The sequence below is a fragment of the Delphinus delphis genome, chromosome 13 (assembly GCF_949987515.2).
Source record: "Delphinus delphis chromosome 13, mDelDel1.2, whole genome shotgun sequence".
Lineage (NCBI taxonomy): Eukaryota > Metazoa > Chordata > Mammalia > Artiodactyla > Delphinidae > Delphinus > Delphinus delphis.
In genome coordinates, this window is record NC_082695.1 from 10285111 (window position 1) to 10308288 (window position 23178).

At 49.7% G+C, this 23178-nt stretch overlaps 1 protein-coding gene across 1 annotated transcript in view; it reads right to left on the minus strand.

The window, feature by feature from the left end:
- Nucleotides 1–23178, minus strand: part of SRRM4 (serine/arginine repetitive matrix 4) — a 161739-nt gene that overhangs the window by 14748 nt on the left and 123813 nt on the right. The window contains exons 4-8 of the mRNA XM_060029376.1: nucleotides 21577–21648; nucleotides 18763–18789; nucleotides 16948–16998; nucleotides 12827–12925; nucleotides 9830–9986 (exon numbers count right to left, since the gene is read on the minus strand). Coding sequence (XP_059885359.1) covers nucleotides 9830–9986; nucleotides 12827–12925; nucleotides 16948–16998; nucleotides 18763–18789; nucleotides 21577–21648 — 406 coding nt within the window. The remainder of the gene's footprint in view (nucleotides 1–9829; nucleotides 9987–12826; nucleotides 12926–16947; nucleotides 16999–18762; nucleotides 18790–21576; nucleotides 21649–23178) is intronic.

Consider the following 23178-nt stretch of genomic DNA (forward strand, 5'->3'; position numbering starts at 1 on the left):
AAGGCATCATGCTCTCCCATCATCACGGAAAACAGAGATAAATTTACTACTGAAATGTCCTCATTGGGTTGACCCTGGGGCTTGAAAATACCAACCTCTCCTGCATGTTTAAAAGTCCCATTTCTTTGGCTGAATCTAAATTCTTTGACATGCGTGACAGTGTCGACACTTCACAGCTCAACCCTGTGTCCTTCACAAACCTCATCTCTTCCATATACCCCCCTCCCACTCTGGCCCCCATGACCTTAGGCCAATCGATTAGAAAGCTTTCTTGGTTCTACCACCACATCTTGCTCTCCCAACCCCAGGCCATTTGCCTATGCCATTTCCTCTGCCTAGAACACTGTTCCCCTCTTCCTCACTTCACATGGCTAAATTTACTCATCTTCCAGTTTACATATCACCTCCTCTTGAAAGCCTTCTCTGAGCTCCAGGCCAGGAAAGCACAAAACTCTCTACTTCATTCATTCTAACATTCACTCTTTCATTCATTCACTCATTCAAAAATGAGTGGCTTCTGTCTGCCACAGCACGCTCACTGAGGCGAGGGGGCAGTAATTGCTTGTTTTACCTCCTGTCTCCATCTGGATGGGCTGAAAGTTGGGGTCTTGAGACCAGCTCAGGGCTGGGCATGTGAGCCACAGAGAATCTCTAGAATAAAGTTTTAGGTCCAGGCCAGTGGCAAAGAGAAGGAATGAATGCCCTCCACTCTTCCTCCTGGCCCTCATCAGACCTAGGACCCTCAGAGAAAGTACACAGGAGCCCAGTCTACACATGCTCAACAGCATAAGTTCCAGGCTAAGGTGAGAAGTTCCTGACCTGAGAGCCTTCCAGATGAGACAAGCGGTGTTGGGTCTCCTTACTTCCTTTTCCACCTTCTGCTATTCTGGGAGGTCGGGTTAAGAGATGAAATGGGTCTGGCCTCTTGCACGCAACAGGGCTGCTGGCCCATGCAGTGACTTTGCTCGGGTGCTAGAACGGTGCTCCCCGTGGGTCAGGAACTTGAAAATGGTGCCCCACTCTGGCCAGACAAATTAGAAAAGAGATATACCTTTCTCTGGACTGAAGCAGCCCCACATCGGTTTTCACAGCTGGCTCAACAAATGGAGGGTCGGTGGGGTGTAACTCCAAGGCCAGTCACCCTCGGACAGGGCACAACCAGCGTAACATGACATGCCTAGCAGGTCCTGGAGACGCAAATCTTCTCCCCCTGTTCGGCCTGCTTTAAGGATTACTTTGAGGGTCGCGGGAAGGGGTGGTGGCCCGAAGACTTTCATTCCTGCTTCCTTCAGCTGAACTCTATTTGGTTTTGTCTTTACCAGTCTTGATGGGCTCTATCTCTGTTTCCAGATGATAGAAACATTTTCATAAACTCAGTAGGGATGTCTGGATCGTTTAATGGCCTCTTAGCCTCAGATTCCTCCTGCTCCAGAGCTCTCCATTCACCCCACACACGGAGGAAAGATACAACGGAGGGGGGGCCAAAGGCAGACTGTGGGGTGTGTGTGTGAGTGTGCGTGTGTGTGCGTGCGTGTGTGAGTGATGCCATGATAATGCAGGGGAGACCTTCATAAAGTCAAGGACTTTATGACAGGCAGACGACAGAGGCCTCTGTGTGCTCGCCTCCCATCTCTAAGTGTCTCCTTCCTCATCAGATGTTCACTCTCACTCCGCATGGAGGATGCAGACTGCTGCCCACTGGCCGCTGGCGTGACAGGATGGCTCCCCCGCTTTCCTCCCCGTCTCCTCATTTAGATAACAGGCCACTCACAAGTCGTCTTTGACGAGCTCTTCTTCATCCACTGGAAATTTCTCTCCTATGCACATAACTGCTCTCTGCCCCTGTATCCCCAGCTTAGCTGCAAAACGGTCTTCAAGAGGCCCACTGGGAGGAGTCATCCTAGACCCACTTTTGTCCAGGAACAATGCCCTCATGGTACCCGGGACCCCTGTCTAAGACCTGGGACCCTCATACCAGGGCTCTCTTCTGTGGTCCACTCTGACCCCTTCCTCCATCCCAGACTTGCCCTTCTTTTTATGTCTTCACAAAGGCCTGCTTTTGGGGCTTGGCACAAAAATTCAGCCCCTATAAGATTTGCTTAATCACCAAGTGAAGTGCACCTGTCTTCATATGGTTCTCCTAGAAATTGAGATAGGAATTTGAGTGCTGGCCGTTTCTTTGAGGGCAAGGAACCTCAGTAGGAGAGTGGGGGCAATGAACAGGGGAGAGAAGGAGCCAGATGATGTGTTATCAAGCCAGCTGCTACAGAGGGCTTCTGGAGGACACCCTGGGAGCCAAGGCAGAGACAGCTCCAGAGTTAATTACAACCAAGGAGGGAGCTGTGATATTTATACACCAGTTCCCTGCCACTCATGGGTTAAAGGCTGCACCCAAAGGGTGTCAATTCTCCAGTAGGTCCAAACTGCCACCCAGCCAAACAAAGTGGTCTTTGGCAGCCAGAGAACATTACCTGGAAGCTGGAAGCTGGCAGTGTGTGAAGTGGGGAGGGGGAGGGGATATAAACGGACAGCATCTGTCTCAACACCCCAAACCACCACTGGAAAACGGACGGGCCAAGTTATACTTTGTTTCAGATATGCTTTCTTTAGCCCACTTACCGGCTAAACAAATTTATGTTCGACAATAAATTTGAATGAACTGTCAACATTGTAGAGTGGGGCAGATTCACATAATAGCCCATTTCTACTTCATGCTGAAAAATGAGAGGATCTGGCCAGATTGAGTCGACATTCCTGCTTGGTAATAATTGGCTTGTGAGTAATTGCAGCTGCCCCTTTTGGAAGGAGCACAAGCTCTCCCGGCCCCAGGCCTTATGGGTTCCCTGCTGCTTGTATCTATTAGCTGCCTGACCCTTGAGACAGCTAAGTTTGTGACCCCCTGTTCTAAGTGTTCGCTGCTACCCGGATCTAGCTCAAAGCAGCACAGACACGGTGCATCCTGTCTGTTTCATCTCTCCCTTCCATCTTCCCCATCTCTGCCCTTTTGAACCCTCTTGGACTTTGTCAATGAAAGGAACCGGGAGACAGAGTCATGAAGCCATATCCAGACCTCAGAGCTATTACAAGCTTTTCCCTTCTGGGTCAGGATTGCTAATCTCAGGGTTTTTTAAGGACAAACTGGTTTTCACAAACTCACGGCCACTGGGAGAAAACAAACGAATACGTTCCCTTTATTCTCTTAGCCCCCGCCAATGTGAAGCTCCAGTTTGTTTTTCTTTTTTCTTTTAAACTCATAAGCTTGCCTATTCTTTTTCCTTAATATACTCAGCGTCAACATTTGGGTTTTTCTAATAAGTAATTAAATCCCCCCACCATGAACTCCAGCTCCTGGTGTTTCACTGGGAGTTTCTCTCAGCCCTCCAGGGAAGCCGGCACTGTTATTTATTGTTTTTGTTTCAAATCATTATTTAATCAAGAACCGGGGAAAAAGGCAACCTCTAACACTTCAAAATTTAATTTCGGCTGAATTCTGAGATCAAGAGGCAGCACAGCCTAATAGGTTACAAAAATACAATCAAGAAGAGAATTCCAATTAAACTGAACAAGTCCATTTACTGAGCTTCAAATGGCTCCATGGAGAGAGATGGCTATAAATTTTTTTTCCCTCCCTGCCGATATGGGGGACTGGAAATTCTCATGTGAATGTAGAGCTGCATGGCAGAGCTTTTAGCTAGAGGGTTCTGCTTATTCTTTTTTTTTTTTAAACCTTTTGTTTCACAAAGACATTAAGTTTATTTTCCTCATTGTTGTTCATCTTCCTTTGCACATTAATTAGGAAGACATCAAAAGACTGGATTCATTGACCTGTTAGGAGTTCATTAGAGAGGGGGAGGAATGGAGAAAGACAGGGATCTGCTGAGGATGTTGGGAAGATGACAAAGTCCTTTAGGGCTGGGGTGGTCCCACAGGGCCGTGCACTGAAGTTGACCTTGGGCCTGGGGCCAGATGTCTCTCCTTCCCTCCGTCAGGAAGCTGAAGGGGACCAGCAGCTTCAACCTCATCATTTCTCGGAAGCCCCTTTTGAGGGCCCTCAGCCCACCTCTTCTTGAAAATTTCTACATGGATCCAGTCAGGCAAAATTTTCACCAGTCCAAATTGAAATGAGGAAAAAAAAAGTTCAGTGGAATGAGTTTTTCATCCAATGAAATGCATTTGATTTAAAGGCTCATCCTTTCTTCTGAGGCCATGTCTATTCTTCCTCTTCAGATGGTAAATGTCCCTTTCAGTATAGAAAATGGTGGTTTTCTTTTTCCTGTTCTTGCTTGGCAAAAGTAAAAGTTGACAATGCTATTTCGTTTTCCATTTAAAAAGAATAACTGGTCCCACAAATGCCTCAGTCTCACGGCCCCCTGCTTCCGCATTTTAGTCCCTTTGTTCTATAAACGGCAATGAATGGCATTTGATTAGTGAGTCTCCTAGTTTGGGCAAGAGCTCACTTTTGCAGAATGTACGTGAGAGCCTGGGTCAGAGGTGGGAAGGCTGGACCCTCCATACATGCTCCCGCAGCCTCATTTCCCCTGCCGGCAGGGTAGGAGGCATATCCTGCCATTCTCCTACAGTTGTTCTGAGGTTCACCTGAGATCTTGGATATGATTATGCTTTTTGAGGCCAGAGATACTTCAAAAACATCATGTCTGCTTTTACTGGGAGCAAGTTTAATTCAGCCATTATGACGACAAATCATAACACTAGCAACTACTGTATATTGAGGGTTATGTCCCAAGCATCAGGCTAAGTTTTGCTCATAAAACAGAAGCTGCATGAGGGTAGAAATCTCCTCTGTCTTGTTCACTGCTATTCACCCAGTGCCTGGCACATAGTAGGGTCTTAATGCATATCTTATAAATGAATGGATGCCTTATCTCACTCCACCCTCACAACCACTCTGTGCAGTAAGTATGCTTATTAGTTAAAGGTACAGATGAGGACACAGAGGCCCAGCGAAGTGAAATGACACAAGGGAAGTCAAGTAATTAAGCACCTGGACTCTGGGGGTAGACTTTCTGGGTTGGAATCCTAACTTCTCCATTTAACAGCTGCCTTTTACTTAAGTTTTCTAGGCTGCAGTTGCCTCATTGTAAAATGAGGAAACTAGCGGAAGATCCCCTGAAAGGCTATTATAAGAAATGCATGAGGTGACACACGTAAAGAACTCAGCCTAGCACCTCGCACATAGTAGGTGCTCAGGAAGCATGAGTTACGGCTGTTATCCAGTCTCATAGGGAGATGAAATCAAGAACTCTGGAGTATCCGAATCTGCTTCAAAGCTCCTGTCTTCAACACTGTCACCTCCTGCTTCCTACTATTCACAAGTTTCATGAGGTCCTCTTTTACCGAGCCCAAGTTCTGCCTTTTTTTTTTGCCGTATCTGTGCAGATTTTTGTTGGCAAGGGTTATGTGGCAGCTGTTGGCTTGCTAGAGGCAGGAGGAGAAAGGAGGAGACTGCCCTCTCCTGGGTCTAATTTCAGTCTTGATCAGCCCTCTTTAGATTCCCCCTCCAATTAGGATAGACCTCACAGAGGAGCCCCTGCTACAGGACAGGGCGTGGCCAGACCTTGGGGCCACCAACCTCTCTGTCACCCAATAGGCCCTCTGGCTATCACAGTAAGCTTCTGAGATACAAGCCATGATTCATACCAGCTCCCCTTCCTACTCATTGGGCTACTGACCTAAGTCACTTCACCTCTCTGAGCCTCAGTTTTTCCATCTGAAAAATGGTGATAATGATGGCATCTACTTCAAAGAACTGTTTTGTGAATCAAATGAGAAAAAGAAAAACTGTGTAAAGTATGTGACAGTGCCTGGCACACAGTGGTATTTAGCTATCTCAGTAGCCATCTCAATTGGGTGAACTCCTACTCATCCTTCAAAGCCCAGCTCACATGTTCCTTTATTTGTAAAGTCCTCTCAGACACCAAGATCTCTTAGACATTGGTCCTTCCTCTGTGGTCCTACTACATATTGTACTTGCTTCCGTCACCTCCAGGGGTGATATTCAAAATATTCAACAAGTGGTTGAGTGTGGGTACTGCCCCATCTGCAGGTAGCTGGCCTTGGCACTGAAGGGCTGCCAGGTATCACCGTTTATCTGCTAGACTGTGAGAAGGTCCAGAAGGTACCAGAGGAGGGAAGGGATGGCTTTGTTGACTGGAGGATGGGTGGTGACAGGGTCTGTTTATCAACTGGTGTGCAAGTATTTGAATATTTGAACAGTGGAGGAGTACTAGTGTTCACCGACTCAGTCTCAGCCCTAATGACAACGCTTATCCTACTGTATTGCAGCCTTCTGTTGATGGCTAGATGGTGAGCTCTGGAATTCAGGAAGCCTGTTTATACATCTCTCTGTCTCCCTAACACCTTGAACAGAGTTGACTGAGTGTAGGTAAGGAACGAATGAGGCCGTGAAGGATTCACTCCTTGGGACCCTCCATTTGGATTTGGGCTCTGACCAAGAAAGAGGCCTTCAGGTTATCTTTAGCTCACCAACTAGGATTTTAACAAGATACAACCCACTTCTGCATATTCATGTATGCAAACAGGCCCCCTTGGTGTAATGTGCCCGTCCCTGATTTTTAAAGAGCTCTGCATATGGGATGCCCACCATGGAGTGTGGCAGGAACCATGGCATAGGAGACCCCTCACGCTTGGGCTCCTGTTCACCTCCAGAACCCCCAGAACCCCATCTCCTGCCCTGGAATTCTTTCTCCATCCTGACTCCAGCCTTTGTTTCCTGCTTCTACTGGCTAGTTTCTCAGTTGTCACCTCCTCTGCCCTAACCTAACCCTAACCCCAATTCCCTTCCCTGCCTGCCTACCTCCTGTCCCATCTCAGCATTCACTGTTGTGCATTGCCCTTTACAATTTTTACCTTGTCTGTCTTCCTTTTAAGAAAGCACAGGCTGTTTCTTATTCACTGGATCCTGAGAGCCACATCAGAGCTGACCCTTTATAGATGCATAGTAGATAACTGGTAGATTTGAACAAGTGATGGAATGACAATGACTGTGCTGTTCTCTTCAGCAGAGAGCTCAAAAAGATCTTGGGGCCAGGACTCTTGGAAAACCTTTGGTCCAACCTGGTATCCTCTTCCATCCCTGCCTGTGCAGGAGAGAGGATGAGAAAGAGCCCAGCATGGAGAGCACCCAGAGGACCAGACTTGGGGGGCGTCTGATGCCCCAGGAGTCAGGCAGCCACGAGCAGGGTGGGGCTAGCCATTTGGGCTGCAGCTGCTATTGAGGATGGGAGGAAACTGAAAGCAGGGGAAGCAGGGCTTCTAGCTGTGGTCTCAACTCACCCACAGACTAGCCTGGGCCTGGAACCATTCTACTATTACTACTCCACTACTGTTGTTGCTACTACCATTACTACTTCCATGGTTAATCCTGCTGCTGCTTCTATCCACCGCCAGCAACCTAGCACCTACCACGTGCCTGTTACAGTCTGAAAGTCTTACTTACGTTGAGTCATTGCATGCTCCCAACATTCCTCTCATGAGGTAGATCTTATTATTTTCCTCATTTTGCAGATTTGGAGAAAACTGAGGCACAGAGAGTTTGTGTAACTTGCTCAAGATTCCACGGCTGGGAAGTACAGAGCCAGCATCTGGAATGTTTTCATCACAACACCTGCTTCTATTTGCTGATCTCTGTCCCTGTGCCGAGCACTGGGCTCGACTATGTACAAAATTACTCTGCTTCTGTCCCCAAAACAAGGCTTTTGAAGAAGAGGTTTATTATCTGCAATTTTTTTTTAACAGATGAGGAAACTGCAGCTCAAACAGGTTTAAATAACTATCCCCAGCTCGCAGCCAGGATTTGACCACATAAACATAGTTCCAAGTTTTTAACAACTCCGACCTGCCATAGCCCGTGGAAGTCATTTTTCTCCTGTGAGTCCAGGTTCTCTGTTTGGAATCAGGGTATTGGATTAGGTGAGCTCTTAAGGCCTCTGCCTTCTAGGTACGGATGAGCTTTCTGCTCTTCTAATAGCAGCTGGGCCCTAAGAACCAACAGCCAATCTGGTACCTCACTCACTGGTGTGGGAGGACCACAATTTTGGGGTTGGGGGGGAGTCAACATTCGGCTTTTTGCAACACCTTGCACCTGACTGGTTAGGAAACCATCCCAGGTGAGAGAACACAAGCCAGTTGCTCCCAATGGCACTTTTTAATGAGGGTCAGTTAGGGCCACCGAATGGGCTGCCATAAATACCATGACCAGGGAGACGGGGTGGCTTTTACCAACTTAAAACCATTCTTCCACCTCTTATTGCTTGTATTTTAAATTTATTTCTACCTTTGCAACAATTCCTTTGGGACACAAATGGGATAATCATGCTCATTTTCCAGTTGAGGAAGCTGAGGCTGGGAGGGGTAAAAGGATTTGTCCTGCCAAGCCAAGACTTGCCCCCAGGCCTCCGGACTCTCTGCCTTACTGGAAAGACCTTTCATAGGACATTCGCGGAGGGGAGAATGCAAGTGAGCATTTACCATCTGCAAATACTGAGCAACTACAGGTATCTCTACAAAGGAAGGCCCTGAGGTGAGTTATGGATGGTTCCAGCTAGGTAGAAGATTTGGGCAAAAGTAGACCTTGGTGATACATGGTGCCTTTACTGGTAAAGAAGAGTTTCCCAGAATGCACTGGAGATATAACTGTTGTGTCAACCAGACCCAACCAGTGCTTATCATCACCTTCTCTTCTTTGACCTCTCAGCAAGAACCCCTGAGCTATTCCTTACTTCCACCTCATCCTTTCTAAGGGAGCAGCTCTCTGAAATTTTCAGATTTATGCCTAGCTAGAGGAGACAGGTCCCTTCCCAGCTGTTAGCTGTTAAGCACAGGGTACGTCTGTGTGGAATCTCCTCCTATTTGTGTGTCTGTCCCTTTAGAGTCTACAAAAGGCCTTCACATAATTTCTGTTATTGGATATCCCCAACAATCCCACATGGAAGTGATATTATTTCAAAGTTACCAATGAGAAAACTGAGTTTCAAAGAGGTTAAGTGACTTTCTCAAAGCCACACAGCTAGGAAGTTGAGTTCAGACCCAACTCCAAATCCCTTGCTCAGCAAACTTCCTGGCATTGAACTGCCTGAAGTTGTATTCCAGCCCTCCTTCTCGACCTGAGGGACCGCTGCGTGATCCCATTCAAGGCCGGGTTCCTCGACTGGATTCGCTCTTGCTTCACTCAGTGGCTTCACTCCAGACCTTAACCCTTCTGAGCAGCGGCTTTTCTGTCCCACCTGTGGAAGGGACTAGTGAGGGCAGCTGCATCCTCAGCTCCCTGAGATCTTGTGTGGACACGAGAGGCCGAGTGCTATCAGCTCCTTGGAGGAAAATTCTCGCATACATTCAAGGCCGAGCTTACACAGGTGAAATCAAACCCCAGCTGCTCGTCAGTGCTGCAGCCTAGCTGTCAAAGATGCAGACTTCACCGCAAAGCTGCAGTGCCTCTGCTGCCTCAAAGACCCCCTCTTTTCCTTCCTCCCCAAAGAAACCTCCTGTGGTGTCTCCTACATGCTTTCCTGCAGATGTCACTCTGGAGGCCAATATGTACTTTCGAAGTTTCCCTGACAAAGAGCCGGGGGCTTCGGGTTTTTCCCGTCCCCCCAAGCTCCCACTTCCCAAGCCGAGTGCTGCCAAAGGCTGGTGAATGACCATCTGGTTAATCAATAAGGAGGTCTGAAACCAGTCGGATATTTGCCCGAAACTGAATTAAAATGTGTCATACACTGCCCTGAACTTGTGCCTCCACCCCCTCCAAGTGTCACGGCCAAGACCGGCAGAGGAGGCTGTGCGGAATACTTACTACACCCCTGGCCGACAGGAAGCTGAGCATCTGCAGGGGCTGGCTGGGCGCGGGGCTGGACCGGGCCTCAGGGCTGGCCTTGCAGAAGCTCTTGGAGCAGCGGCGAGAGTGCCTTCGGCGGGACTTCCGCCCTTCCTCGGGGGACTGGCCACGGTGCCTGGGTGCAGGAGAGAGAAAGCTGAGGGTCTTTTGATGGAGAGCATGGCAGAGAGGTGACTGAAGGACCAATAGGATCTGAGGGCAACAGAGCGTGTTTGGGTGTGTCTGTATGAATTACGTGTGCAGCCATCCACACACCCACCCATCCATTCATTGATTCTCTCATTTGTTCATTTGACAAATGTTTATTCGTGTACCTGGCAGTGCTGTGGGGGCCGGGGATGCAGCTGTGAAGACAGGAAGGGTCCCTATCTTGATGTAGTTGTGTGCCTGTGTGATTGTCTATCTGCTTGCCTGTGTCTGTGACTGTGTGTATGTCTGGGTGTGTCCATCTGTGTTTTCATGTGTTTGTCTATAAATGTAGCTGCTTATATTTGTGTGTCTTTGTGTATGTGACTTTACCATCTGTGAAACAGAGGCATCTTATTGACTGTCACCCAAAACTTAAAAAGAAAATATCTGACAACAACGACAAAGATGCCTCTGCAAGCCTGTCTGCAGTGGAAACCAAAGGAATCTCTGACTCCTGAGAGAGGGTGTGTTTGGACTCTGCATTACCTGTGAGCTCTGAGTCACAGCAGTGATGAAAATAACACCTTGTGGATTTGCACGGCACCTGTAAGCCCCTCTTCAGGTGCTTTCACAGTCCCCTCTACAACTTGAAGACATACACGGGGCAGATATTACTTTCTTATTTTCAGATGAGAGAGCTGAGGCTCAGAGATGTTTAGGGACCTGCCTGAGGTCACACAGCTTCTAAGTGGTGGAACGAGGGTCCCCGTGGGAACCAATGCCTTTGGTTCTTGCGCTGGAGTGTCCCTCTCTGCTCTGGGCCCTCCAGGTCACTTTTCTACTGAGTGTGTGGCCCGAGGGCCAGCTCTCAGGTTGCTCCCACCCGTGCTGTAGTGCCTCTCAGCCCAACAGGCACTGGGGAGCTCGGGCGGCAACAGCAGCGGGAGATGTGACAGCAGCAGGAGGGTTGGGGCCAGGGCTGCGATGTGAGCCCTCTCCCGAAGAGGTAAGCTTTGGAGAAGGTAGAGTGGGGCGCGCCGAGAGTCAACAAGCAGGCCCTGCACCGCCCTCCAGCCCAGGCCTCAGGCTGAGTCACACAGACCTGGGTCCTGGTGTCAGCTCTGCCAGTCACCGTGACCTTGCTCGGACCCCTTTGCCCACCAACACGCAGGTTTCTCGGCTGTAAATGTCTGTAACGCAGTTGAGCTCAGTGCGTCAACACCCTCCAGATAAAGCCCACTGGGGGCGCCCTGTACTTGAACAAGCATCGTTACTGCTCCCTGCAGTGGCAGGGAATGCGCGTCACGGGGGAGTGGAGGACGTCTCTGTCCGAGGGTGTTAGAGAGAGAACCTGTTATGAGCACATGGTCGGGGACTCTGGGAGCACGCAGAGAGCTGGCTTCGGCCTGGACTGGGTGCTGTCAGAAAGCGGAGGTAACTCTCTGACTGGGCGTCTGAGGTCAAGGCTATAACTGGTAAAGGAGCAGCAGTCACTCACGTTTGCCAGGATGGAGAGATGCTGGGTTACTTTTGGGTTCTGGACAAAGTTCCTGTTTTGTCTGGGCTCGGACCTGATTACAGAAGGGTCTTGCTGTTGTCTGGACCACTCAGGCTCACAGAGCAGCCTTGTGCGATGGTGATGCCCTTTGAAGCTGCTGCTGTCCAGTGGGGACACCAAGGCTCCAGGACTCGACGCCAGGGACTGCTTTCTCCGTTCAAACGCTTTTACGCCTGGCTCCACATTCACATCACCTGGGAGATGTAAAAATCTCGCTGCCCTGGCCCTACCTCATCTGGATTAGATCAGAATGTGTGGAGCTGGGATCCAGGCACTGGTATTTTTAAAAACTTCCAAAGCGACCACAGTGCAGCCAAAGTGGAGAAGCTCTGGTCTAGCTCATGGTGTGACTGGGGTGATTAAGAGAGAGAACTATTTGCAGCTGCAGCACAGCGCCTGGCTCGGAGTAGAATTTAGGGACATATTTCTCCTCAACTTTCCTCTAGACGTTCTGACTTCACTGGGATGCAGTGGGACCGGGACAGTGAGATTTTTTAAACCTTCCCAAGTGACATGACCACGTAGCCAAGTGTGAGAAGCACTTAAGAAAGAATAAAGGAGCCTCTGACATCTGGAAGCTGGCCTGGTACCATCAGGGGGCCCTTGATGTTCCCACTGGTCTCAACAATGTCAAACGCCAGCATCAGCGAAGCCCCACTCCCTCCCCTCACCCACAAGAACCTCTTCTTCTTCTCAGGCCGGGGCAGCCAATGTGTCAGCAAAAAGAGGTTCCAGGTTAGGAGAAACCAGACTCGGAAGGGCCTCAGAGCTAGGTACCTTGTGCTGTGTGGCCTTTCATAGGTCACTTAGCTTCTCTGTGCTTAGAACAACCCTTAGTGAGAGACAGTCAAGTGCAGAGCCAGATGCCCCAGTTCAGTCCTAAGCTCTGTCACTTAGTAGCTAAGTGCCTGGCAAGTTCCTTAACCTCTCTGTGCCTCAGTTTCCTCATCTCTAAAATGGGGATGACAATAGTGCCTCCTTCGTAGGGCTGGAGAGGGGATCACACAGGGGATGAGGAAGAGTGCTCAGCACCTGGACACGGAAGCAAGGTGTTAGCAAGTCCTGTAGGCGGGGCAGTGGGTCCGTCTGTCTGCAGCCCCTTCTCTACCGGGAAGTGCAGACAGCCTGAGGGCGAGGCGGGGGCGCCCCTCTGCTGGGAAAGCGGCCTCCCCAACAGTGACAGTGGGAGGCAGAGCTGACGGTGACCGCGTCTCAGACAGACTCTGGGCAGATGCCGGGGTGAGGAGGTGTCTCAGGGAGGGGGTTACCTGCTGTCACAGCTTGAGGAGCGGGACTCCGAACTCTGAGATCGCGAGGCGCAGTGGTGATGACGGTGGCGGTGAGACTTTCGGGGCCGGCTTCGCGATCTTGGGGCGGGTGGAGGGTGAGAAGGAACAAATCAGAGGAGAGAGAGACAGAGTTTTTGACCTTGTGACACACATCTTTCTCTTGCGCCCAAGTCACTGTCCCTCCCAAGGTCATGCATCTCCCCCGACCGGCCCCTTGCATCACCCCCCCCCCCACCCCACCTGTGTAACCAGCCATCCCTAACACAAGAGAGCAGAAAGGGGTCGTCTGAGGGAGACGGCCTGCTCCCCAGGGCTCTGCTGGGAGCAGAATCGTCACCTGCACACATCACCTCTCCCTCGCCTGAAGCAGGAGTCTCAATTTCACACGGTTTCACGAACCAGTCAGATACCGTAATGTGTGTATCAGTCAGGCACTCAGAAAATACCAACCAACTGAAGGGCATGGGCTAAAGCAAGTGTTTTGTCTCCAGAATAGTGCCATGGTGCTGTATCTTCTAATTTTTCAAGTGAATATAGAAGTTGAGAGTTTTATGTAAATTATTCCTATTTTAAATGGAAGCTCATTTTTTTTTTAAAAAAAGACACAGTTTGGGGCTAACAAAACACATTTGCAGAATCCGTTAGGCCTTTGGGCTGCCAATCTGTAACCTCAGCCCTGGAAAGGTAAGTCTGGATTCTTAGCATGGAGTCAAAAGCCCACTCTCAGAGGGAGTTACAAACGTCGACAACAAAAATTACACTACCAATAACTGTTACCGCTGCCACTAAAACTGGTGCTATAACAGGTTACTTCAGCTTTCTCTCAATAATAATGATGACTCAGAAGTAGCAGTAGCAGTGGCAGTGGTCACTGAGGATGTACAAGGAATGTCAATAGTTTGGGCCAAGTCAGGAAGCCAGTGGGAGTTAGAGATGATTCTATTGTGAGGTACCTTGGTTATCCCAACAAAAGACTCAGGGATTCTGGTAATGTGATCATCAGACCATATCCCTTCCCTGTTTAAAGCCCTCCCATTGTCCTTATGTCAAGTCCAAGCTCTGACCTTGAACCCCAAGCACCTTCAGGAGCCAGCCTCTGCCTAGCTCTCCAGCCTCCTTGCCTGGCATCCAGAGCCCTGGTTTGAAAGGCTCAAGCAACCCCGAGGTGCTTGTATTCTGGCTCACACATTTCCCACATTTTACGATGCCCTGATGGTGGTGATGGTGATGATGGTGATGGGGATGATGGTGATGGTGATGGTGATGATTGTGATGATGGTGATAGGGATGATGGGGATGATGGTGATGGGGATGATGGGGATGATGGTGATGGGGATGGTGGTGATGGTGATGGTGATGATGGTGATGGTGATGATGGTGATGGTGGTGATGATGGTGATGATGGTGATGGTGGTGATGGTGATGGTGGTGATGGTGATGGGGATTGTGGTGATGGTGATGATGGTGGTGATGGGGATGGTGGTGATGGGGATGGTGGTGATGGTGATGGTGATGATGGTGATGGTGATGATGGGGATGGTGATGGTGGTGATGATGGTGATGGGGGTGATGGGGATGGTGGTGATGATGGTGATGATGGGGATGGTGGTGATGGTGGTGATGGTGGTGATGGGGATGATGGAGATGATGGGGATGGTGATGGTGGTGATGGTGATGATGGTGATGGTGATGGTAGTGATGATGGGGATGGTGGTGATAATGGGGATGGGGATGGTGGTGATGGGGATGATGGTGATGGGGATTGTGGTGATGGTGATGGTGATGATGGTGATGGTGTTGGTGGTGATGATGGGGATGGTGGTGATAATGGGGATGGGGATGGTGGTGATGGGGATGATGGTGATGGTGATGGTGATGGTGATGATGGGGATGGTGATGATGGTGATGGTGATGATGGGGATGGTGATGGTGGTGATGATGGTGATGGGGATGGTGGTGATGATGGTGATGATGGGGATGGGGATGGTGGTGATGGGGATGGTGGTGATGGGGATGATGGTGATGGGGATTGTGGTGATGGGGATGGTGGTGATGGGGATGATGGTGATGGGGATGGTGGTGATGGTGACGGTGATGGTAGGTAACCCGTCTCTAACACATACTGCCTGCCAGGCACTGGGTTCTAATCATTTTCCTTAAATGGACTCATCTACTCCTCAAAACAACCTACAAAGTGGATTCTCTTATTACTCCTATTTTACAGATGCAGAAACCAAGGCACAGAGAGATTAAACCACTTGCCTAACCTGCAGCCTAGAATGGTTACCTCCATCCTTTGCCCCAGCCTAAGCCGCCCCTCCCTTAGGAAGCCTCCCCTCACCACCACGCCCTCTTTCCTGCACCCGGGCTCCCACCTCACCCAGAGCTTCCATCTGCCACTGCTGTGCTGTGACCTGTCCCACATCTGTCCCCGGTGTCCTGCTGCGAGCTCCTCGAGGCCGGGAGGCACATCTGTCTAATCTCTGTCCTCGGGCCCCGCACAGGGCCTGACACCTGTTAGGGCCTCTCTAAGGGATGCTGAATAAGAGGAAGTAAGTTACGCCAGCGGTCCCCTGTTTACAAGCCGCCTTAACTAACCATGGATCTTGGCAAGAACAACCACCTGATCTCAGGGGCGCCTTGCGTTTCTTGCTTCTCCTTCTCCTGACTCTCGTGTTTTGGCTTTCACAACCTTCTTTTATGTCCCGCTAGTGATTTCCGAGACTCGTCCAACTCTTGGCACTGGGCAGGGTGGCCACCTTGCTGCCCTCAGGCAGACAGTCTGTGCCTCTGTCATGATCTTCCCAGAACTCTTGGGGTCTGGGCGCAGCCCCCAGCTCAGTGACTGTCTAGACCACAGCTCCACGGACAAGCCATGCTGAAGCCTCTGAGAACAGGCTCTGTCTGTGCTTAGCGTGAGCGTATACTCTATACAGATGACCAATGATTGCCTCTTGACGTGAACTGAGCAAGCTTGATGATCGGGAAGTTCTTCCCTGAGCTAACTCACAGCTCTACTGCTTCCTTCTGGAGCGTTCCCCAGGCCCCCGTGGTGGTGCCTGAAATGCCCTCTTTCGCACTGACCTTAGGTGAGGCGCTTCAGGCCGGCAAAGCTGAGCGCCACGCCCTGCTTCCTCTTTTCCCTCCCCAGCAGCCCACTGACTTTCATCCCATTGCCTTTGATTCTCGCTTTAGAAGCTTCTTGGTGGGAGATAAAATGTTATTTGATTGGAAAACACACTCACTAACATCTGCAAGGGTATAAAGTAGATGGGTTGTAACCAAATTTACTTTTAATTTGGCTGGGAACTGAACTCTTCAGGCAGCGCTGGCTGATGTGAATTTCTACTACCAGCTATAAACCGTGAACCAGCTAGGACCCGAGGCCGGGGGTAGGAGCTCCCCTGATATCTCCATGCTCTAAGCCCAGAGGCTGGGGCTGGGACTCACATGCACACACACGTGTGTGCACGCATGTGATCGTGTCCCCTTACCCACCTGTACACACACAGCGCACAGGTAAACCCCATCCCGCACCCTCCCTATGAGTAATGCACGCAGATTAAGCGGTGCGCACGCCGAGGGCACCGAACTAGCACACAGTAGCAGACAGGGCACCTACATGCATGCTATTCATGCTCACATAAGCATGGGCACACATACGCACTCGTGTGAACACAGATATATACCCCCCCACACACACACTATGCACCTGCATTGCACACAAGTGTTCGCACGATGGAAGAATGTACAGGTAGCATTTACACAGTGCACGCTACACATATACGCACCACGTACAAACGTTACACAACGCACACAGGCACACAGAATTCACACACATGCACACCGTTCACTTTCATGCAGACACAGACACGCATGCATACACACACATCACGTACACAACCTTATGCACCCATGCATGACAAACCCACAACTGCAGGTCTACACACAGTTCTGCTTCCCCTTCCTTCTCCCCTCTTGTTCGCCCACCCTCCTCTCCCGGTCCCCACTTCTTTGGCAATGCTAACCCTCTGGCTGTTCACAGGTAAGTCCCCCACTTCCCCAAGCTGGATAGTATGTTGCAGGTGGAATCTACTTACTGTTTTTTGTGCCTCTTCTCTTCCCTTCTTTTGTTTTTTGGGCTGGAGGAGCTGAATGGGAAATGGCCAGTTAACCGAAAGATGCAAAATTCTAGCGAAAGATAAAGTAGTCAAGATGCTTAACACATGGTGGTCACTAGATTCAGGCAGTTTGGGAATGGACACCAATCGTTTCTAAGATCAGAGCAGTTCCTGCCAACGTTTTCACCCAGTGGGTTCAGCTAGACACACCAGCCCACACGCACAGACTGGGGATGGGGGACGGAGGATGCTAAGATCAGCTCTGGTAGCTTCACAATAACAGCAGTAGCAAAGGTCATCATATCTGCCATGCTTTGAGGCTTTCTTATCAGGTAAGCACTGTGCTAATACCTCTTGGCAATAATCTCATTTCATTCTCCCTACAACCTACGGGCAGTGGCACATTTAATAAGCACTCATTTTCCAGAAATAGAAACTGAGCCTTAGACGGGCTAAGGAACTTGACCAGGATCACACAGGTGAGCTGGAAAGTGGCCCGAGACCATGGGTCCCCAGGGCCCGTCCTCTTGACTGCTGTCCAATCAATTTCTAAGAGAAAAGAATGGAATATCCAGGGAGCTGCTCTAAAGCCTCGTGAAGTTGGCAGATTCTGAAACGTTCCGCTCGTGAATATTCAAGTATCTGTTTTCTTTTAAAGTCACAGTACTGGGGTGTGGGCAGAGTGGACAATTACGACTCAGGGTTCCAGCATCATCAAACAGAGGCCCCAGACGGCAAACACTATTTGGTAGTTCAAGCCAGACCGGCGTCAGAGGGGCACCAGGAACGTATCACTGACCTAAGTCCTGAGAACGAGAAAATTTGATTTCACCCAACTGAAATCGCACCTTGACATGTGTCTGGGACTCAGCCTGGGAGGTGGAGAGCCCAGGAGCTCACTGAACGATCCAAATTCACATCCTGGCTCTGCTGCTGAGTCGCTGTGTGACATCAGGCAGGTTACCTGTCCTCTTGAAGACCCAGTTTCCTTGCCCTTAAAATGGGGCCATTGCTCAAGCTGTTGGGCTGAGCAGATGGATGACACTGGTTATCAGTGTCTACTTGTTCACCGAATGAATGAAAGGCCTTTGCACTCTGCCAGCTGCTGGAACTGTGCTATTGTTATTTTGGAAGCCACGGAAGGGTGTCCTGACCCTCTATCTGACAGATTTGGGTTTGAGTTTTGGCCCTGCCACCTTCTGACCGTGTGTCTGTGGACAGGCCTGCCACACCTCCTGAGTCTTAGTTTCTTCATCTGTAAAATGGAAATAATAAGGATATCCACCGCACAGCGTTGTGATGGGGATTAATGGAGATTAAATACACACACGCATGGAAAAGGCTTAGCACAGGATCTGGTTTATAGCGAGTACCCCGCAGGTGGCAGCATTACGTGTGCTCACCCCGTGCTTCTGGCACTCGGCCTCTGTCCCTTGGCTGGGACCTGGGAAGGCTTTGGTGGTGTGTCTGGGGCTGATGCTTCTCTACATGCCCCAACCCAAGATTTCAACCAACGGTCAAACAAACAGACGCTGGCAAGGGTGGCGAGACCTGCCAGGGAGAGGAATCGGTGGGAGCTGGTCCGGCAGCAGCCACCTGGCCTGGGGGAAACCGAAAGTCTGGCTTGGAACTTTCGGGGAAACCAGATCACGGCCTTCATTTCAGAGGAAACTGAGGCCCAGGAAGATGAAGGGGGCGTGAACGCAGAGGTAGAGGCTGAGAGCTTGACCCTAGATGCTGCCTACACCTGGTTAGGAAAGCTAAGCAGGTAGCGAGAGGCAACAAGACGCTTACCTGTGCCTTCTCTTCTTGGAGAATGACCTGATTGAGGGCAAAAAAAAAAAAAAAAAAGGAAGAGAGAGAGGGAGGAAGGAAAGGAGAGAGACGGGGAGGGAGTGAAAGAGAGGAAGGAAGAGGGAAGAAAGGAACGGAGGGAGGGAGGGAAGAAAATAAATGTGAGTCTGAAGTTTCTTTTCCCGGGATGGATGTATCGGTGCATTTGTGATCAGGCTACAAGGGGACCGGGACACCTGGCAAATCCTCCTCCTCTTTTAGATTTGAAGATCATATGGGAAACATTGGTTTGCATTTTGAATTTCCAGGTCAAAACCTACCAGTGTTTCAATGCTCACCCAAATTTGTCAGTAAGCCTGTCCTGGAAAAGGTTGCATGAGGGGGGCCAGAAGAGAGTGCCTCTGCCTCTTCCCTTCCCCCAAGTCTCACTTTGGTCTTTTCTCTCCCTAGTTGTGGATTCTTCATCATCATCATCATTTTCATCTTCATGGGACAACCGACTTCCACATGTGTAACTCTTTACTGGTGGCCAGGCTCCGTGCTAAGCATGTCTCACATACAATCTCATTCAATCTCTTCCCCAAACCTGTGAAGTACTATTAACAGCCATTTAACAAAGACAGTGAAGCTCAGAGACGTTAGTTAAGTTGCCAAGGGCCACACAGCTTCACCTATGTAACCCCGATTCATTCTTCAGAGCCCCACACAGATGTCATCTTCTCCTTGTAGCGTTTTCCCATCCACTCAGGCTGGTTTGGTGCCTCCTCTCTGTTCCCACAAACCCTGGGTGAGCTTCTGAGCTTAGCCTCACTACGGTACAGACTTCTGCGTAATATGACTACCACTTTCCCCACGAGAACGTGAGCAACTTGAGGGCAGGGACTGGGTTCTGGTCACTGTTCTGTTCTCAGGGCCCTGAATCCTAATTCGTGACACACAATATGTATTCAATAAATAAATGTGAAAAATGGGATATATATATATATATTTTTAACCCTGAAGCCTTAGTTAATTGAAAGGGAGAAAAAAAAGCTCAATGCATCCTCTACCCCTACATTCCAGCTCCAAAAAGTCAACCATCACTAAGCAAACATTTCAAGAACTTGGAGAAAATGGACTAGAATTAGAGCGATGCTCAGTAGATGAGGGTTTGGGAAGAAGTGGCGTCTGTATTTCCCCCTCCTAATTCCCCATGTTATGGTCCTTCTTCGCTCTAAACCTCCAACAACCCCTGGGCCAACTGTAGCCCCCAGAAAGAAAGCCTGTTTCTAACCCTCTGGCCTAGTCTCTTTCCCGTGAGAAGAAGCCCTTGAGCAAGAAGCCACCTGGCTCCCAAGATCCTTATAGAAAAATGCTCGTGCTTCGCATCCAACCCCTAAACTGGGACAAACTGCTCAGCACAGGAAGGTGACGAGAGGGCAGTCTGCGGTCACAGGCGGGCCCTGCCTCGACCCAGGACTCTGTTGGGGAAGCTTCGAACACCAAATTAGCAACATTGTACAACTGGTTTGCGCCCACACCTTGTCTTGAGCACAAACCCAGAGAGCATCAGTTGGCGTGTTTGGGCAGGTGGTGGACATAATCGGTGAGACGAAACTGAGTTGAGACCTTTCTGGCAACAAGGGCTGAAAGGCAACCACACCCCTGGGTTGGGAAAAGCCACGTGGGGGCTACTTTGAACGAGAGGGTGAGATGCGGCGGGGAGGGGAACCCAAATGGCCTCTTACCTTTTGTTCTGCTGTGATGGTTTAATTGCACAAATAATCCACCACCCGTGTAGGAAAATTGGAAGATACAGATAAGCAAAAATAAAATATAAACCACGCTTTCCCTGTCATCCACAGCCAACCACAGCAAACACCTGAACTTACCAAGATAGCTTCAAACTCTCTGAGCCCAGGGGGCCACACAAGCTCTTTGAAATGTGTGTAGATGGAGGGGAGCAGGTTAGGTGGGGACAGTGCGGCACCTCCGCTCTGTCTAAACGCCCAGCAACTCATCAGATCCAGCTGATGGCTGCCTGTGGGAAAACTGGTCCAATGAAGAGAGAGCTTCTGATTTTACAAAGGAGCAGGAAAGCTTTGATTTTTGTATTGTGAAATCTTTCAATTATAAAATGTTGGCTCGGCCCATTAATCACAGATTTGAGACCTCTGGCATATAGCCTTCCTGTCTTTTATTTTCCCCATAAGCATACGTGTGTGTGTGTGTGTGTGTGTGTGTGTGTGTACATGCACTTGTGTATAGTGAGCTCCTTTGGGACTGTGTGTCCAGTTCCTAATGCCCCTTAACCACTGTCCACAAGGGTGTATGATCCAGAAGCCATGTTTCACAGGATCCCATTCTCTAGGACATAGTTGGACCAACCAGAAAGGTCTCTCCTTGGGAATTTGGAATAAGGAACAAGACCGAGAGATACAGGATCTTCCTGTGGCTGGGTGGGCAACATGAAGAGACAGGAACAGGGTGCAGGGTCCACGTCCCCCTGTGTGCACTAGGGGGTTCGGCTTGGGTTGTGTCAGCTTTCCATTCATCGGTTCTAGCCCCTCACTGAGGCCTGGCTGGTCCCTGAGACATGCCTGTCTCCTTAGAACAAATCCCCCTCTGGCCTGAGTTAGCATTCGTGGGCCTCTGGTCCTTGCAACCAGAGTCCCAAGTTAGACGAGATACAAATACACGACAACACGTAGATGAGTATTTTTTATAACTGAAATGATAGGCTTCCAAATGACCTTTCAGTGCCATCCACTGCCACCTCCACCCTCACCCCAGCGGGAACATCCCTGTTTATTTGCAGAGGAGGAAGGACAGTACCTGTGTCTCTTATGTTTCTTGGAACTTTTCTTCTTCTTTTTCTTGACAGGTGATGGGCTATATGATGGGGACCTGCCGGGGAGGGGAGACACACTTCAGAGGGAGGCTTTGAGGGCCAGGGTTGGTTTCAAAGAGACCCTTCTCCAGCCCCCAGACATGCCTCAGGTCTTTCAGTAACACACATCAAGGATGATAATTTATAGAGTTAGTTTGCATTTGTTTCAAATGTTACCATGTGTTTTACTACAGGTATTATCTCATTTAATCCTTCCACACACTTCTTAGGTAGGTACAATTGCTACCCTCCCTTTTCAGACAAAGAAAGCGGGGTTCAGAGAGGTAAAGTGACTTGCCCAAAGACACACAGTTAAGAAGGTGGGTGAGCTGAGATTCAAATTGAAGACTCACTGATCCCAGGGGCTTTGCTCTCAATCACTATAGCACCCATAGCTGCCCTCCTGGTCAGGCCATAAGTATTTATTTTTGTCTGCTGCCCTCTTCCAAAACTGCACATACTTTAAAGGTCTCTCCTCTCCTCCACCCTGTGTCTCCCTGGTAAGACCAAACCCCTGCAGGAGACCTTGCCAGGATGCACTCAGCACGGCGGTGCCATGAAGGGGTAACCCGAGAAACAGAGATGCCCTAGGATCATGATTATGACTCAAGGCTGATGTTCGGGTAACCCGAGTTCCAATTCTGACTCTACCATTAATTTATAAGTCACCTCAGGCATGTCACTGCTCACTCCAAGTCTCCTGTTCTCCCACTGATAAAATACCAAGGTTGAAGTGTATCAGGAGCTGCAAACTCAATGCCAACACAGGCCTGCCTCTCAGATAGCTTAAATGGATGCAGCAGGTTGCCGGGGGGTGGGGGAGGGGAGCAGGGGAGACAGTAAGGAGTGGTGAGGCCTGTGGTGAACCAGAGAGCACCTGACCCAGGGGTATGGCTGCTTCTCAGATCAGCTGAAGGTCCAAGGTAGGAATGCAGGCCTGGGCTTCTAGAGCTCCTGCCTTTTGAATAGAAGTTGCCAGAAAAACATATTTTCGTATGACATCTCCTGGCTTTAATATATGGCCACCAATTAAAAAGACAAAAAACACTTTGCAGGTCAAATAAAACATGTCTGCAGGGGTTATGAAGGGTTGAGAAACAATCGGACTTAGGGAATCATAGCACTTGTCCCCAAAGAGTGCTCACTGGACATACTGACTGAATGAATGAATGAATGATGGGAGCCTGATCCCTCTGGTTTCCTTCTTTGACGTGTTCTCCTGTCCATACCTAAAATCAGGAAGCTCAGGCCACTTACCCCAATTCCACCCCTCGCCCTAGAATGGCTGGAACTCAGGGTCTTCATTCACAGTCCCCTCTGGGTCCTCTTTGGGCCTAGCCCCTTAGAACTAGGTGAAACGGGTGTGGAGGGAACAGGGCCCCAGAAAACCTCGAGTTAGGGCCTGAGTCATCCAGACTCTGCTCTCTGCTGCCCCCTGCAGGCTTCTTCAAATACTGCCTCCAAGGTTTGCTGGGATTTTTAACTCGCCCCTCTAAGGAACATCTCTTTGACCAGCCCTTGGGGTGTGGAACACTGAACCTGCTTTT